This window comes from Bubalus bubalis, chromosome 7, assembly GCF_019923935.1.
Source record: "Bubalus bubalis isolate 160015118507 breed Murrah chromosome 7, NDDB_SH_1, whole genome shotgun sequence".
NCBI classification, from domain to species: Eukaryota; Metazoa; Chordata; class Mammalia; order Artiodactyla; family Bovidae; genus Bubalus; species Bubalus bubalis.
The window spans coordinates 58,954,665-58,972,548 of record NC_059163.1 but is presented as its reverse complement, the minus strand read 5'-3'; the positions used below and the strand labels follow the sequence as shown (position 1 = coordinate 58,972,548).

The 17,884-nt window shown below is 39.3% G+C and overlaps 1 protein-coding gene across 3 annotated transcripts in view; it reads left to right on the top strand.

Moving 5' to 3' along the window:
• WDR19 (WD repeat domain 19) overlaps window positions 1-17,884 on the top strand; it is an 81,045-nt gene that overhangs the window by 22,264 nt on the left and 40,897 nt on the right. For all 3 annotated transcript variants that reach the window (XM_006066133.4, XM_006066134.4, XM_025290152.3), the window contains 10 exons: window positions 2,681-2,751; window positions 3,437-3,609; window positions 3,697-3,811; window positions 4,736-4,842; window positions 5,789-5,911; window positions 10,174-10,323; window positions 12,216-12,363; window positions 12,493-12,697; window positions 15,342-15,501; window positions 15,689-15,799. In XM_006066133.4, the coding sequence (XP_006066195.3) occupies window positions 2,681-2,751; window positions 3,437-3,609; window positions 3,697-3,811; window positions 4,736-4,842; window positions 5,789-5,911; window positions 10,174-10,323; window positions 12,216-12,363; window positions 12,493-12,697; window positions 15,342-15,501; window positions 15,689-15,799 (1,363 nt within the window). The remainder of the gene's footprint in view (window positions 1-2,680; window positions 2,752-3,436; window positions 3,610-3,696; window positions 3,812-4,735; window positions 4,843-5,788; window positions 5,912-10,173; window positions 10,324-12,215; window positions 12,364-12,492; window positions 12,698-15,341; window positions 15,502-15,688; window positions 15,800-17,884) is intronic.

Sequence of the window (17,884 nt, the reverse complement as noted above, 5' to 3'; positions counted from 1 at the left end):
TATGACTGTGGGCTGCTATGAAGGGCATGAATGTGCATAAAGGGACTAGTGTTCATTTAAGATCACTGCAGGCCACTTGGCCAAACAAAATAGATGCCAAGACAGCTATATCATGGTGTAACTTAAACTTTCAGCAGACTTGGATAACACTATAAACCAACTAGACCTAGCAGACATCTACAGAACTGGCCCGCTTGAGGGGCCCACTACAGGAGGCCCACTCCACCCAACAACAACAGAGTACACATTTTTTCCAGATACCCGTGGAGCATTCACCAATGTAGACCATATCCTGGAGCATGAAACAAACCTCAACAAATTGAAATCATACAAAATGTGTTAAGCCATCATGTAATCACACTTGAAACTGGTAACAAGATAACAGGAAATTCTCTGTATACTTAGAAATTAGACAGCCTGCTTCCAAATAATTCATGGGTCAAAGAGTAAATCTAAAAGTAAACTAGAAAATACGTAGAACTGAGTGAAAATGGAAATGTACATTTGTTGTTGTTCAGTCACTCAGCAGTGTCCGACTCTTTGTGACCCCACGCATGCCAGGCTTCCCTGTTCTTCACCATCTCCCAGAGCTTGCTCAAACTCATATCCATTGAGTTGGTGATGCCATCCAACCATCTCATTCTCTGTTGTCCCCTTCTCTTCCTGTTTTCAATCTTCAATAGATGTACATAGCAATATCTATTTTCAGGCGGCTAAAGCAGTGGTGAGAAGAAAATTTATAGTACTAAATTGATATAGAGGAAAGAGAAAAGACATCTAATCAATTATCTAAGTTCCTATCTCAAAAAACTAGGAAGAGCAAAACAAGCCCAGAGCAGAAGGAAGAAAGTAACAAAGAGCAGAAATTGAAAATAGGGAAAAAATTTAAAAGCTATGGGTTTGGGGGGGGGGGGGGGGGGGAATTGATAAATCTCTAGCAAGGATGACAAAAATAGAATACAGTTCACCAATATCGTGAGTGAAATAGAAGTATCACTACAGATCTGAAAACTACTAACAAAGCAACACTACAAACCACTTTATACTCAGAAATTTGATGACTTGGAACATAGGAAGCAACTCAGTCGAGGGTACATTTTTATGTGCCTACTGGCCATCTGTATGTTGTCTTTGGAAAAATGTCTATTAAAGTCTTCTGCTCATTTTTCAATTGGGTTGTTTGGTTTTTTTGTTGAGCTGTATGAGCTGTTTATATATTTTGGAGATTAAGCCCTTGTCTGTCGCATTATTTGCAAATACTTTCTCCCATTCTGTAGGTTCTTTTCATTTTTGTTGTTGTTTTTTTTTAATGGTCTCCTTTGCTGTGCCAAATCTTGTTAAGTTTGATTAGATCCCATTTGTTTATTTTCACTTTTATTTCTATTGCCTTGCTAGACTGACCTAAGAAAACATTGATATGATTTATGTCAGAGAATGTTCCACCGATGTTCCCTTCTAAGAGTTTTATACTGTCTTGTCTTAGATTTGTCTTTAAGCCATTTTGAGTATGTTTGTGGGTGGTGTGCACAGAAGGGTGCGCACCCCCCTTTTGAGGATGTGCCCTAACATCTGATCTACATGCAGCTGTCCACCTTCCCCAGCGCCACTTGCTGAAGAGACTGTCTTCTTCCCATTGTGTATTCTTGCCTCCTTTGTTGAAGAGTAATTGACTGTAGGTGTACAGATTTACTTCTGGGCTCTTTGTTCTCTCTATTATTTCTTACAGTCACATGTGGACCTACAGTTATATCAAAAATTTAATTAAATGAAAACGGAAAATATATGAAGAAGCAGCACTGGGAGGGTGGAGAAGGGACAAAGGAAGGAGAGAGGAAGGGAGACAGGAAGAAAGAAATACCACTCTTAGGTCCCAACATCATACTACACAGGTTTCACTTGCATAAGCCTACTGCTGCTGCTGCTGCTAAGTTGCTTCAGTCGTGTCCGACTCTGTGCGACCCCATAGACGGCAGCCCACCAGGCTCCCCTGTCCCTGGGATTCTCCAGGCAAGAACACTGGAGTGGGTTGCCATTTCCTTCTCCAATGCATGAAAGTGAAAAGTGAAAGGGAAGTCACTCAGTCATGTCCGACTCTTAGCGACCCCATGGACTGCAGCCTACCAGGCTCCTCTCTCCAAGGGATTTTCCAGGCAAGAGTACTGGAGTGGGGTGCCATTGCCTTCTCCGTAAGCCTACTTACCCTTCCCAATAACCCTTTGAAGTAACATTATGCCTCCACTTTTCAGAGCTTTCCACCTAGACCTTTCCAAATCTTTCTGTTATACCTCATTTATTTTTGTAGGAAAGAACTCTTGGAGCAGTGGATGAGGGGAGAGGAGGGGAGGACATATTGCAAAGAGAGACCTGCTTCATTTTACAATAATCAGTACTGCTCAGGGGCAAGTTTGCCTACTCAAACTTTTCCTCAGGATCTTCCGCCTCCTTGTTCCTGACTGTAGATCAAAGAACTCAGCTGGGCACCACTCCCACCCCCTATCAACAAACAAAAATTTTAAAGAAAATATAATTAAATATAGAAAGTTTAATATTTTCTTACCTTAACCCTATAGATCCTCCTGTACCTCCCTTTTTGGAGAACACTGACCTGTTCCATAGCTTATAATTGCTTGAATTTAACTTAGTGCTCATATTTAAAATATATATTTTTTTTTTTTTTCAGCATTAAAATCCATGACTTGGCAGAATTAAAAGACATGTATGCTATAGTCAACCTGGATGATGAACATAAAGGTATTGATTTTTCTGAAGCAAATTGGCATTTGATCATTTTAGTAAAAGAGTAATGTGTTTGTTAATGTATGGTTTGCATTCATTGTAGGAGGAAGCAAATTAACACCTTTCACTAGAATTCCCTAAAGTAGCTTCTTTATTAGTAATTATGTTGAGTCATACTCCTTGACTGGGCTTCCCAGTTGGCTCAGTGGTAAAGAATCCACCTGCCGTTGCAGGAGGCGCAGATTCAATCCCTGGGTCACAAAGATCCCCTGGAGAAGGAAATGACAACCCACTCCATTACTCTTGCCTGTGAAATCTCGTGGACAGAGGAGCCTGGCTGGCTACAGTGCATGGGGTCACAATAGAGTTGGAAATGACTTAGTGACTAAAAACAAAAAACTTCTTGAATAGGAGGATGTGAATATACTTTGATTCAAAGATTCCTGTTGTATTTTATCCCAAATCCAGTTGCAAAATCTAAATTCTTATATATTTCCCTTTGAGCCAGTTTTGAATGCATCGGGGCTCATGCTCATAAGCCAATCCATGATGAATGTCCTAGACTAAAGCTATTTCCACTATTTTTTTAAAAACTTTGAAGATTTTTATGCCTCTGGTAGCTTAAGATATTTAGTGTGCTTGGTTTCCTGTAACAGCATATCTGTTTTTAAATAATCCTTTATGTGCTCCGTCATTTCAGGGCTGGGCACCTTGTCCTGGACAGATGATGGCCAGCTGCTGGCACTGTCCACCCAGAGAGGCTCGCTGCACGTGTTCCTGACCAAGCTCCCCATCCTTGGAGACGCCTGCAGCACCAGGATTGCATACCTCACCTCCCTCCTTGAAGTCACCGTAGCCAACCCTGTTGAAGGAGTACAAAAACAGTGTTATCTTTATTTGTTAATAAAATTAAAACAGTGTTAACAGTTGATTCACTAGTGCTTCTTTTCTCTATTATAGGAACTGCCAATCACAGTTTCTGTCGACGTGGAGCCCAACTTTGTAGCAGTGGGACTTTATCACCTGGCTGTGGGAATGAATAATCGAGCTTGGTTTTATGTCCTTGGCGAGAATGGCAAGTCTAAATCCAGTTGTTTTCTTATCTAACATATAATTTGGTTTTTTGTCTGTTTGTTTGTTTGGGAAGCACTAATAGTCTCTTTTAAGACCAAATCTTACTTTTTCTTCAGACATCTCTTTCTTAGCTTAAATGGTTTTTTGCTAATCTTCTAAAAATTTTTGTTTTGTTCTTTTGTTCTTTATCTTTGTTGTGAAGACACTGGTATCCTGAGCAGATTGTGTTCTTTAGAATTGGGCCCTGGGTTCAAATTCCCTTCTGCCCCTTTTAGCTGGGTGACTGTAGACGAATTATTTACCCCTCTGAGCCTTGGTTTCCTCATCTGGAAAATGAAGATTCTTCTACTTGAAAAGGGTTATGAGAAAAATTATATGGGATAAAATGTGTAATCTATTTTGTGCCTGGTCTTTCTTAGGCACGTGTTGGTCTGGTAGGTACTTAGTAAATGTTAATTCCCTACCCACCACCCCCCAACCCCACCCCCCCACCCCCGCCCCACTGTATGCTTTGAATGACCACTGACGTCTGAAGGGAACCTCACTTTTTCTTCTCCTCCTCCTCCACCTCTTTCCCGAAGGAGGTCAGATGTCCCTCAGGAATAGAGCCAGCCTAAGAATTATCCTCAGATGTTCCATTAATCTTCTTGTCACTAAGGTTTAATTTTTGGTTGTTTTGCAAGTGACTTTATTTTTTTGTTTTTTTTGACTCTATTTTTTATTACTTTGTTTCTTGTGAACCACTATGAAATTCCTAAAGGCAAATTTATATGGCAACTAAGATTTTCTTTAGAATGGCTAAAATAAAACTTTCAGATTCAGAATATTCTTTCAAAGGCACACATTTAAAACTTATTTGCAGATCATTAGATTAGATCATTTTGTTTATATTTTATTGTGTTTGTTCTTGTTTTGACTACCACAGCTGTTAAAAAATTGAAAGATGTGGAGTATCTGGGGACAGTAGCCAGTGTTTGCCTTTATTCTGACTATGCGTCTGCACTTTTTGAAGGCAAAGTCCAGTTACATTTGGTAAGTATTTTTGGTGTCCCATGGCCTGCTCAGGTCAGTGATGACAATGAATAGCCTAATGTTTTGTAGTCAAGAACTTTGGTCAAGAAGCGACCATGTACAGACTAGCTAGAAAGCCATATGTGATAAAGGATTGACAAAACTCTTTACCCTTCTGCATGAGATTAACCCTCAATTAACCCTTTAACTCTGTTCCCAAGAAACCCAACAAAGTTTCAGCTGTGCTGCTCATAACATTGCTTATGTAAAAATGGCCATGTAAAGTGCGTCTAGAAGGAACTATAAGTAAGTTGTAAAAACTGATGGGAATGCCATAGGTCTGGCTTCCTGGAATGGATTGACCCATGCATGTGTTTGGTCCTGTCACTGGTGGGGATCTTGAAACTATGCCCCATGAGTTGTTCAGGAGATGTTGGCCCTTGGGGCTTCTCAACCAGGACACTTCCCACATGTATTTCTTGGTTCTTTACTTCTGGGAAGCCAAAGAGATTAGCTACAAGACAACTGCAGAGGCTACTGCAAAGACTTTTACCATTAAAGAAAGTGAAAGTGTCAGTCGCTCAGTCCTGTCCGACTCTTTGCAGCCCCTTGAACTGTAGCCCATCAGGCTCCTCTGTCCATGGAATTCTCCAGACAAGAATTACTGGAGTGGGTAGCCATTCCCTTCTCCAGGGGATCTTCCCAACCCAGGGGTCAAACCCAGTCTGCTGCATTGCAGGCAGATTCTTTACCATCTGAGCCATCAGGGAAACTCGTTAAAAGGGATATTTAATGTGCCTTGCTGGCAAGCTGGGTTCCTGCCTGATACCTTTCTGAGTAAAGTGGTTTATCTGGTGAGCCTGAATATTTAGTTGAATTTAAGAAAAAGACTCTCCCTTACCCGCTAGATGTTGCAAACCAGATTTATTCAGTTAAGTCTATGAGCCACTATTATTCTTTGTTTTAGATAGAAAGTGAAATGTTGGACGCTCAAGAAGAACGTGAGACGCGACTTTTCCCAGCAGTGGATGATAAGTGCCGTATTTTATGTCATGCCTTAACTGGTGATTTCCTCATCTATGGCACAGATGTACGTGTTGTCGTCTGTAATATACAATGTGGGAAAATTTCTCATTTTTACCTTGTAATGTATTATATATGTGTGTGTATATGTATATGTGTTATATAGGTATTATATGTGCACGCATGCATACATGCTCAGTTACTCATTTGTGTCTGACTCTTTGCAACCCCATGGACTATAGTTTTCCTCTGTCTGTGGAATTATCCAGGCAAGAATACTGGAGTCGGTTGCCATTTCCCCCTCCAGGGGATCTTCCCAACCCAAGAATCAAACCCATGCCTCCTGCATTGGCAGGCAGAATCTTTACCACTGAGCCACCTGGGAAGCATTATATGTGCAAAAAATTATTATATATGTATGTAGAGCACATTGGTGTGATTTGCTATCATCAAGTGCTTTTGTAACTATAAGCAACTTTGCTGGCACAATGGAAAGGACAGACTTTGGAGTCTGGACAATCTGGGCTCAAATACTAGTCCTCTTACTTGCTGCTTGACACTTCCCAGTCTCATTTTCCTTATCTTGATGCTTTCAGGATTTAATCTGATGACAAATGTAAGACACCTCATTCAACTTTAGCTGTCCAGTGCCTACATTTAGCGGGCATTTAATTATAATTAATTGAATATTGAGAATCCCACTTCAACCTTTTGGTCGTTTGAACCACCAACACCCTGTACTCTTAAATGTTACATTAGCCACATATATATAAAGCATAATTTAGTAATAGTATTTATATTTGTAAAAACTTATAAAGATTTTTCAAAGCATATCATACCTGTTACCTTGCTTAACCTCTAGAAGAATTCACTAAGTTGGTTTTGAAAAAAAGGCATTATTTTCCACATTTGTTGCTATTGTTCAGTTGCTCAGCCGTATCTGACTCCCCCATGGACGGCAGCACACCAGGCTTCCCTGTCCTTCATTAGAAAAGCAATTAATCACTGTTTCAAAGGTTCTGTTTTCTCACATTATTTTTTTTTAAAGCATATTTTAAAACATGCTGATTGCCAGAAGAGAGACTTTTTAAATTTAAATTTGACCCCAAATCAGTTTTTGAGCTTATATACACAAGTAAGGTAGGTCTCATGTATCAGATAAAGTGGTGGTGATATGGTAAATAAGTAGTAAATAAATTAATAGTACATTTGTATAACACACAACAGTTTATAAAGCCCTGATCTCACTTGTTTTATCTCATTAACTCTATAAAATAAGCAGGGAAGCTATATAGATATATATATACTTATATATATATGTATATAGTGTATATAATATCATGATGTCCACATATAAGTGATATCATATATTTGTCTTTCTCTGTCTGACTTACTTCACTCAGTGTGACAATCTCTGGGTCCGTCCATGTTGCTACAAATGACATTATTTCATTCTTTTTTGTGACTGAGTAATATTTTATTGTATATATGCACCACGCCTTCTTTATCTGTTCATCTGTTGGTGGATGTTAGGTTGTTTCCATGAACAGTTTTTTCTCTCAATACTTTAAAGATGTAGCTCCTCTGTCATCTTGCCTACATTTACTCCAGTGAAATCTCTGTCATTCTTATCTTTGTCCCTCTGTGTGTCATCTGTCTTTTTCCTCTGACTGCTTTTAATATTTTCTCTTAATCGCTGGTTTTAAGTAAATTAATTGTGATGTGCTTTGATGTAGTTTTCTCCATATTTCTTGTGCTTGGGTTGTTGAGCTTCTTTGAACCCAAGGGTTTATAGCGTTAATAAAATTTGGAACATTTTCAGCCATTATTTCTCCAAGGATGTTTTCCCTCCCTCTGTTTGCATTCCAATTTCAGAAACTCCAATTACACATATATTAAACCACTTTAACTTATCCCACAGTCTATGCTATTTAAATTTTTTTACTCGTTTTTTTTTTTTCAGTTTCATTTTAGATAATTTCTACTGCTGTATTTCAGGGTTACTAGCCTTTTTTTCTGTCATACTGAATCTGCCAGTAGCTTCATCCACTGTACTTTTCATTTCAGATACCATAGTTCATTTGCAGAAGATATATTAGAATCTGTTTTTGTATCTTCCATTTATCTATTTAAACATATGCCATACCATTATATTAACTGTTTTAGTTACCTTATTTGCTAATTCTAATATCTGGGTCAGTTCTGGGTCAGTTTTGATTAATTATTGTCCTTAATATGGGTTATGTTTTTTCCTACTTCTTTGCATACATGGTACTTTTTCCTTTGGGGGTGCTGGATGTTTTGTATTCCTAAAGATACTTGGAGCTTTGTTCCCGGAATGCAGGTAATTTGCTTGGAAACAGTCTGATCCTTTTGAGTCTTGGCTTTTGTGATTTGTTAGGCAGATGTGGAACACTACTTTCGTTTTGTTGTTTAGTTGCTAAGTTGTCTCCAACCCTTTTGCAACCCCATGGACTATAGCCCCCAGGCTCCTCTGTCCATGGGATTTCTCAGGCAAAAATACTGGAGTGGACTGCTGTTTCCTTCTCCAGGGGATCTTCCCGACCCAGGGACTGAACCCCCGTCTCCTGTGTCTCCTGCATGGGCAGGCAGCTTCTTTACCACTGAGCCATCAGGGAAGCCTGAAACATTGCTTAGTCTACACCTAATTATTTCCCACTTTTGAGGCAAGATCTGCCTGAGTACTCTGTTCAATATCCTGTGAATTACGTTTTCTAATCTGCCAATTGGAAACAGTCACTGTTCCCAGTTCTGTGTGAGTGCCAGTCACTGTTTCCTCTAATGCCTTTGGATGGTTCTTCTCCCTGGCTTTGACAATTTTCTCATAAGTGTGCAGTGATCTATGCTGAAGACTCAAGATGGACCCTCTGAAGATCTTCAGTGCTCTCTCCCAGTGCATCTCTCTCCTCTCTGGTATTATACGCAGCAAGTCTAGCCAACTCCCTTCTGCCCCACTGAATCCTCAGCTCTATCTCCTCAACTCAGGGAGTCGTGCTCCACCTGCATGTTCCCTCGCTTTGCCATGGCTTGAAGGCTCTCCCAAGGCAAAAACTGGAGCAATCACAGGACTTATCTTGTTTCCCATCTCCAAGAGACCATTATCCTGTGTTGCCTTATTCCAGTATCTTGAAAATCATTTTTCATGTCTTTTGTCTGTTATTTTTGGTTCTTTTGGGTGGGCAAGTCAAGTCCAGTCATGCCATCTTGGCCTGAATAGAAATGTAAGATGTTAACATGTGTTTTTATTTTAATTAAACTTTCTATTTTGGGATCATCGTAGACTCACATGCAGGTATAAGAAACAATACAGAGAGATCCTATAAATCCTTTTCCTAGTTTCCCCCAATGGTAACATTATATTACGTATCACAACCAGGGTATTGACATTAACAGGCAAGATACAGAGCAATTCTGTCAGCACCAGGACCCTTCATGTTGCATTTATCTCCACACCCACTTTCTTCTTGCCTCTGCCTTATCCTTAATCCTTGATAACAATCTGGCTTTTCCGGTCTATTCCAATGGTCTGTGTGTCTGTCCCTCCACCAGTACTACACAATGATTGCTGTAGCTATAAAAAAAAAATTAACCGACTGATTTTCCCATTTTTTTTCACAACTGTTTTACCTATTCTAGTTCCTTTGCAGGGCCATATAAATTTTAGAATAATCTTGTCTGTATCTACAAAAAAATCTTGTATATCAGTTCAGGAGAAATAACATCTTTATTCTGATACCAATCCATGAACACAGTATGCCTCTCCATTTATTTAGATATTCTTGCATTCTTTCATTAGTGATTTTTAGTTTTCAACACACAAGTCCTATGCATGCTTTGTTAAATTTACACCTAAGTATTTAATTTTTTTGAGTGATTGTAAATGGTATATTTTTAAATTTTGATGTCTACGTGTTCATTGTTATTAGAGAACTGTGACTGTATCTTGTGGGTTTTTGTTTATTTAAACTTAATTTTCTAATTTATTAACAGCAAAAATATTTAAAATAATATGACTTGAAAGTTACTCTTAACCAATAAGAGTATTTCTTACAAGTGGGAAATCTGAAAATCAATTAAGCTTTAATATGACTAAGGATATTAGAACTGATAATAGACTGTTGAGTTAGATGTACATACTCATTTAACTTACTTTCTTGGATCTGTACTTTGCTTATATAGCAAATATTTTTAGACTCTTGATCAAAAATATGACTTATTTTTTTCAAATTAGGAAATATGCTTAACATAAATGCTGAAAACTCAGTATTTTCTTGACAGCCTTTCATTTCTGTGACTGGATTTTTTTAGACTGGTGTCATTCAGTATTTCTACATTGAAGACTGGCAGTTTGTTAATGATTATCGACATCCCGTCAGTGTGAAAAAGATTTTTCCTGACCCAAATGGGACCAGATTAGTTTTCATTGATGAAAAAAGTGATGGATATGTCTACTGTCCAGTAAGTCTAGAAAATTTTTCAAATAGTTATTCTTTTAAATGGCAACATATGAAGAAAAAAGTGTTTTTAAAATATATTTCATATATAAGATCACTTTCTCTAAAACAGTGCCGAGAATTATAGTACTTTGTTATTATGTTTGTGGTATATTTGTGATTTGTTTTCATGACTGTTTTCATCTAGAAAATTTTTACATTATTTTGTAATTTTTAAGTGTTAAAATATCTTAGCTTTTTAATGGAAAAAATAGTTCTTATTCTGCATCATTTTAACATTATTTATGGCACAGTATTACAGTGTATCTTCAGGTAACATATGAATTTTCTCTCTGGAAATGCAATAGCTTCAGAGAGCAAGGACTGTTCCCTGTCCTTTCTGCCCACCTCAGTTGATTTTCCTCTTTTCTTAAAGATCCTGAACACAGAGGAAATATTTTTTTTTTAATTAGGTGATTTAAAAACAGATGAATCCATTTTTAGACTTTTTTTTATTGTTGTCAGTCATTCAGTTGTGTCTGATTCTTTGCCATCCCATGGATTGCAGCATACCAGGCTTCCAAGTCCTTGCCTATCTCATGTCCAAGATAAAGGAAGTTTTTATCTTGGAGGAGTTTGCTCAAAGTCATGTCTTTGAGTTGGTAATGCCATCCAACCATCTCATCCTCTGTCACTCTCTTCTGCTCCTGCCTCCACTCTTTCCCAGCATCAGGGTGTTTTCCAATGAGTCAGTTCTTCACATCAGGTGGCCAAAGTATTGGAGCGTCAGCATCAGTCCTTCCAATGAATAGTCAGGGTTGATGAAGATTTTTGGATTTAGTTACTCCTATTTTTAAACATTGTTAATTTTTACAAGGCTAAATTTAGAAAAAAGGAAATAGTGTGGTTTTATCTCACTTACTATACTTGGATTTTTTTTTTATTTGGATATCCAGTTAGTATATTTTTGTTCATAGTTGACACAGCCTACAGCTGCGCTTGGACTGAACCTTAGTGACTGTTCCCAGGTGTCTTAGCTTTACCACAGTGAGGACACATTCCCTGAAGATAGCTCTCACTCACGATATACCCTCCTAGATAGTAAAACTTCCTTCCTCCCTTTTTCTTTTTCTCTTCTCTTTATTTCTTTTCTTTTCTTTCTTTGACAAATATGTAATAGGTTTCCACAGAAGTGCCTGGATTATTTATTCAAAATTCCTAATAGTTCTTTCCAACCCATTTCTCAGTTACAAAGTAAATGAGAAAAAACGACCTGAATGTAAAGATGACCTTGAGTTCCCCCTACTTAATAAGGAAATTAAATCTTGTAGAGATTTCCTTTCAGGATATATATGTAAGCCTATCTGCCTGAGTTTATAGGGATATATGGGTTGATTTTTTTAAATAGTTTATATTACTGTAATTACAGTTTGTTGGAATACATTGTTGGAATGCATGTTTTTAAATAAAATGTACCAAGTGGAATTTATTTAGATCTCAAATCATGTATGAATTATTTTGTTTCTTCTCTAGTTGGAGCATTTCTATACCCAATATTATTGGAAATTCTCTAAGCACAAGTGTGTTCATAGTTAATATTTCTGTTATCATTTTGAGCAACTTCAACTTTTTTTCTTAACCTGAAGTTTTGTGTCCAGACTTGTAGTTTTTCTGGCAAATTCACCAAATTTTAGATAAAACCCTTGATTTTACATGTAATTACAGTTTTTTTCAAGCTATGCTCATTATAGAAAGGGGAAAAGAAACTTTTCTTCATTTATCTTAGGATGTTGGCAAGTTGAATATGAGTTGGTAAGCTTTGCCAGCTAAGGCTGCAGACAAGCTCCATCCTACCAAGGCAAATGATAATGGTTTAAGTGCAGACTTGGGTAAAATCTGTAAATCCTCAATTTTTAGGTTAATGATGCTACCTATGAGATTCCAGACTTTTCACCAACCATTAAAGGTGTTCTTTGGGAAAACTGGCCAATGGATAAAGGTGTATTTATTGCCTACGATGACGATAAGGTGTACACGTATGTCTTTCACAAGGACACTATCCAAGGTACTTAATCACTTTTTTGTATGTTTGTTGGGAATTACATTTCCATTGCACTAAAATTAAAACATTCTTTTTTTAATGTGTCTGCTGAGTATTAGCTTTTAACATTAAGGTGTCTGTTTTATAATATAGGATCCAAGGTCATTCTGGCTGGTGGCACCAAAGTTCCTTTCTCTCATAAACCTTTGCTGTTATATAATGGAGAGTTGACCTGCCAGACCCAGAGTGGAAAAATAAACAACATCTACCTAAGCACTCACCGCTTCCTTGACACTTTAAAAGACTTGGGGCCTCATGAACTGAGGCAGGTGCTGACACAGACTTTAATGCTGAAAAGGTATGGCTTAAACATTTCTTGTGGAGCTTCTCATTTCCTTTTGTGATTTTAAAGGTCAAATCTTGTGAAAATAGATGGAAAGGAATTCCCTGGCCATCCAGTGATTAATAAGACTATACTCTTCCAATGCAGGGAGCACAGGTTCGATCACTGGTTGGGGAACTAAGATCGCACATGCCACACAGCATGACCAAAAAAAAAAGATGGAGATAATAGTATTTACCTCATTTACTTCACAGGATTATCATGAGGCTCAGATATGATCGATTTGAGAATATAAGTAAATTCTAAAGGAAGGGCTTTTGTACTATGGGAAAAGCCTATCAGAACAAAAAGTTTCTAATCTCCCAAATAGCACAGTTATTGTGAAATTCTAATAAATGTAATTATTTCAACACTCCCTTAATTTCATTATAACAAAGTTAGATTTTATCTTACTTGAGATTTTTTTCCCCCTGCTTTTTCCTCTCACCTCTTAGGACCACAGTGAATTCCTTTGTGTAAATGTTGCTCTTCCTCAGGGTCCCTTGGGCTCCTTTCTTCTCTTCTCACTCTAATTATTCTTCCAGAGTGAATCTCCTCAAGTGAGTGAAGTCGCTCAGTCATGTCCAACTCTTTGTGACCCCATGGGCTGTAGCCCACCAGGCTCCTCCTTCCATGGAATTCTCCAGGCAAGAGTACTGGAGTGGGTTGCCATTTCCTTCTCCAGGGGATCTTCCCAACCCAGGGATCAAACGTGGGTCTCCTGCATTGTAGGCGGACGCCTTACCGTCTGAGCTACCCCTGCTTTTTCCTCTCACCTCTTAGGGTGACTGTGAATTCCTTTGGTAAATGTTGCTCTTCCTCAGGATCCCTTGGGCTCCTTTCTTATCTTCTCACTCTAATTATTCTTCCAGAATGAATCTCCTCAAAGGTGGTTTCAATACCTTATATATGAGATTAACTCCAGAATATGCATCCTTGACTTAAATCTGTATCACCAGTACCTCCCAGTCCTGTGTAGCTGGGAGTCCACGAGTTCCTCAAACTCGCATCATCATCTTTCCCAGCCTCCTTTTCTCCCCCTGCCCAAATCACATTGTGCACATGCCCTACAGCGCACACCGACACACATGTATACACACCCCCACATACGCATACACACCCACACACACCCAGGTCTTTTTCTCCTCCACTATTCCTCCACCTTAACTCAGGCCTTCCAATGGTGTAATGTGTAGCAGAGCGACTTCTGTCGGCTCTCTCTCCAGGTAGCCTCAAGACAATCTATTCTCCGTACACTTTGGAAAATGTGAGTCTGATCCTCAGTGACTTCCCATTGCCTTTAGGAAGAAACCCTTATTTCTCAGGGACCTCAGCCTGACACACACAGCTCTTGCTGATTTAATACCAGCCTCACCTGCCCCGACTCCTCCACTGCTCTCTGTCCACTGACTGCTTGAATTCAATAATTTTTCATGATTTCCTGCCTTGGCATGTGCTGCTTTCGCATCTTAGACTGCCCTTCCCTGTCTGTGTAGGTAGTAATGCCTCATTCTCCACCATTCAGCAGAGCCCTCTCCTCCAGGAAGCCTTCCCCAAAGCCCCTGATCACTGGCAGTACAGATTGAGGCCTTTCTCATGTGTTGCCTCAGAGCCAGGATCTGGTGTGCAGAGTGGTTTAGAGCACATTGTCTCTTACCACTAGGCTGGTCTTTTAAGACTGCAAAGCCTCACTTTCCTCCTTTATAAAGGAGAAATAATAATAATACATAGGGAATAGGTTGTTAGGGTGATCCAGTGAGATAATGTATGCAAAGCACTAAGCACAAAGATGCACATATTGTAGGCACTCTGGTACCTCTGTCATCCTGTGTCATAGTCCTCTGTTTGCTCACGTGTCTCTTCTGCCTTCCCCAAGTGTGACCACCTAAGGACAGTGACTGCATTTGATCCTTACATCTTGGTTCCAAGCACATAACAGTGCTCAGTGAGTGTGTGTTGGGTGGAAACTGGATTGATGACTAGATGGGGAGGGTGACATATTCATTAATATAGGAGTCCCACAAAAGTCTCATTGACATTTGTGGTTAAGTTTTAAACCAGAAGTCAGCAAGCTTTTTCTGTTATGGTCAAAATGGTATTTCAGGCTTTAAGGGCCATAGGGTCCATCACAACTACCCAGGTTGGTTGTCTGAATGAGAAGAGCCCAGACAGCTCATAAAGGGTAGGCGGGCTAGTGGCTGTCTTCCACTCACTTTATTTCCCAAAGCAGGAAGCTGCAGGCCATAGTGGCTGACCTATTTTAAATTTTCCAGCTTATAGGAATAGAATATTAATGTTATTAGACTTATATGACAGCAGAAATAATTTTCATATGTGTGTCAAGTAAACCAAAAAATAAGTGAGTAGAATTAGTTACTGATGAGGGAGGGTGGTTACACAACGTCGACTCAGATTAATTCAATAAATTCAGGAAAAAACATCTATACAAAAAAGGAAAAAAAGTCTATGTAGTTCTTTTATAACTTGGAAATGATTAAAGATTGAAAAGTATTTTTGCAAAATTTATCTAAGGCATAACATTAAATTACATACAGTCTAAAAGCTGCCTAGTGGGAAACAAATAGAGCTCTTTGATTATGCTTATATGTTCAAATGACAGGTTTCCTGATGCCTGGGAACTGTGCAAGATTCTCAATGACCAGGCTGCCTGGAATGAACTGGCCAGAGCCTGTCTACACCACATGGAAGTGGAGTTTGCAATCCGTGTTTATCGCACTATTGGAAACGTTGGCATGGTGATGTCCTTGGAACAAATAAAGGTAAATAGCATCTTATGGGAATTATCAGATTCGCATTTAAATGATACTGAGTCAACCATTTAAATTTCTGCAGTTAGTCTTACCTAGCTCAAAAACTGATAGATACTACCACTTCTTCCTAAGCACAGTCCTTAAATAAAAATTAAACCCTTGAGTTTCTTCTCATTAAACCTGTTTTTATTTGTAGGGAATAGAGGACTACAATCTTCTGGCAGGACACCTTGCCATGTTCAGCAATGACTTCAACCTGGCTCAGGACCTGTACCTGGCATCCAGCTGCCCTGTTGCCGCCCTTGAGGTAAGGCCGCAGATGAGGGAAAGAACGTGCAAAGAGGCTCTCACCTCTTTAAAGAGTTAACATCTCTCAGCACCAGGCACCACATGCCTTCCCCCTCCTTGAACTCAGACTTCAGCTTCAAGAACCCTTGAGTATTCATTAACCTTAGAAGTATTTTCACTCTGCATTCTATGGAGCAGTAAAAGGCATGGTATTGTTACATTACCCATTAATTTAGAGTCAGAGTGTATCCAAAGAGAACAGATTCTGTAACTTACAAAAACACATACAAGTGAAAACAGCCATCATTTATTGAGCACTTACGTGTACCAGGTACTTTTCTAAGAGTTGACATAAATATTTTAATTCATTCAACCTTCACAACAATCCTGTGAGATAATACTATTATTTTCTCTATTTTCCAAATGGGAAACCTGAGGCATATTTATCATTTACTGTGTGACGTTCTCTTGTGTGTGAAGAGGGGGAGGCTAAGGCTTGTTTATCATCACCAGTTTCCCAGAGGTGAGCATTACAAGGGAAGGACCAGAACAGAATGCAGGACCTAGGGCCTCACAGGTAGGAGAGAACTGTGGCTGTGTAGAAGAGCAGTTAAGAACGTGGACTTCAGAGTTGGACGTGACTGGTTTCAAATCCCACCTCTTCGTGCCCTTGGACAAGTTATTCCATGTCTCAGTGCCCTAGATCCCATTTAAAGGAGGGATAATAATATCTAGCCCATAGGGTTGCCGTAAAGACGTAAAATGAGAGTAGATCTTTGGGAACGGTGCCAGATTGACTGTAAAGACACAGATGGTGGCTTTCATCACTAACATTGTTCCACCTCAGCCAACATTTCCACAGCCACATACAGAAAGCATATTTGCTACTGATTTCACGACTTCTCTTTTTCAAATTGTTCTATAGCAAATTTCATTTTTTTTAATTTAAATTTATTTATTTTAATTGGAGGTTAATTACTTTACAATATTGTAGGTTTTGCCATATATCAACATGAATCCGCCACGGGTGTACACGTGCTCTCCATCCTGAACACTCCCTCCCACCTCCCTCCCCGTACCAGCCCTCTGGGTCATCCCAGTGCACCAGCCCCAAGCATTCTGTATCCTGCATCGAACCTGGACTGGTGATTCGTTTCTTATATGATATTATACATGTTTCAATGCCATTCTCCCAAATCATTCCACCCTCTCCCTCTCCCACAGAGTCCAAAAGACTGTTTTATACATCTGTATCTCTTTAGTTTTAGAAGTTTTGGCCACAGCAAATTTCATTTTTAAATTTTAAGTGAACTGAATGTTAAGAAAAAAATTAGATGATGTCCCAGTGTTATTGGCTTCCCAGGTGGCACTAGTGGTAAACAACCCGCCCGCCAATACAGCAGATGAAAGAGATGTGACCCAATCCTTGGGTCAGGAAGATCCCCTGGAGTAGGAAGTGGCAACCCACTCCAGTATTCATGCATGGAGAAGCCCATGGACAAAGGAGCCTGGCGGGCTACTTTGCAAGTCCATGGGCTTGCAAAGAGTCAGACGTGACTGAAGCGACCTAGCACGCATGCACTCACAATATTATTTGAGATGACTGGGGACACCCTGAGAAATTTTCAGATCTTGGATTGGTATGTGCTGGAGTAGGAACAGGGCTTCCCTGAGTGAGGGCAGAGATGTCATCCTTGCTCTTCCGCGTTAGCTGTGGACACTTGTCACATGCTCCTGGCTTCATAAAGGATTTAAGCTGATGGCTTCACAATGGGAAGTGGTGACTGCACCCCATTGTTCCTTTAACCTCACTTTGAAGGCTGACAGGTTAGCTAAGTAAAAACGTTGGAGGCAGAGTCCTACTGCTCAGCCCTGCCACACACTAACAGTGAGACTGTGCGTGCAAAACTAGCCTCCCTTTGCCTCAGTTCTGGATCCCTAAAATGGGCACAGGAACAGCTCATTACAAAAGGCCTAGTTGTGGAAAGTAAATAGGCTAATGTCTTAGAGTAGAAAATACCACTTGCAAAATGTTAGCCATTGTTAATTCTGTACAAAGGGTGAATAAAGTGAGGAATGAACTCCAGAAGATTAATGGTTTACT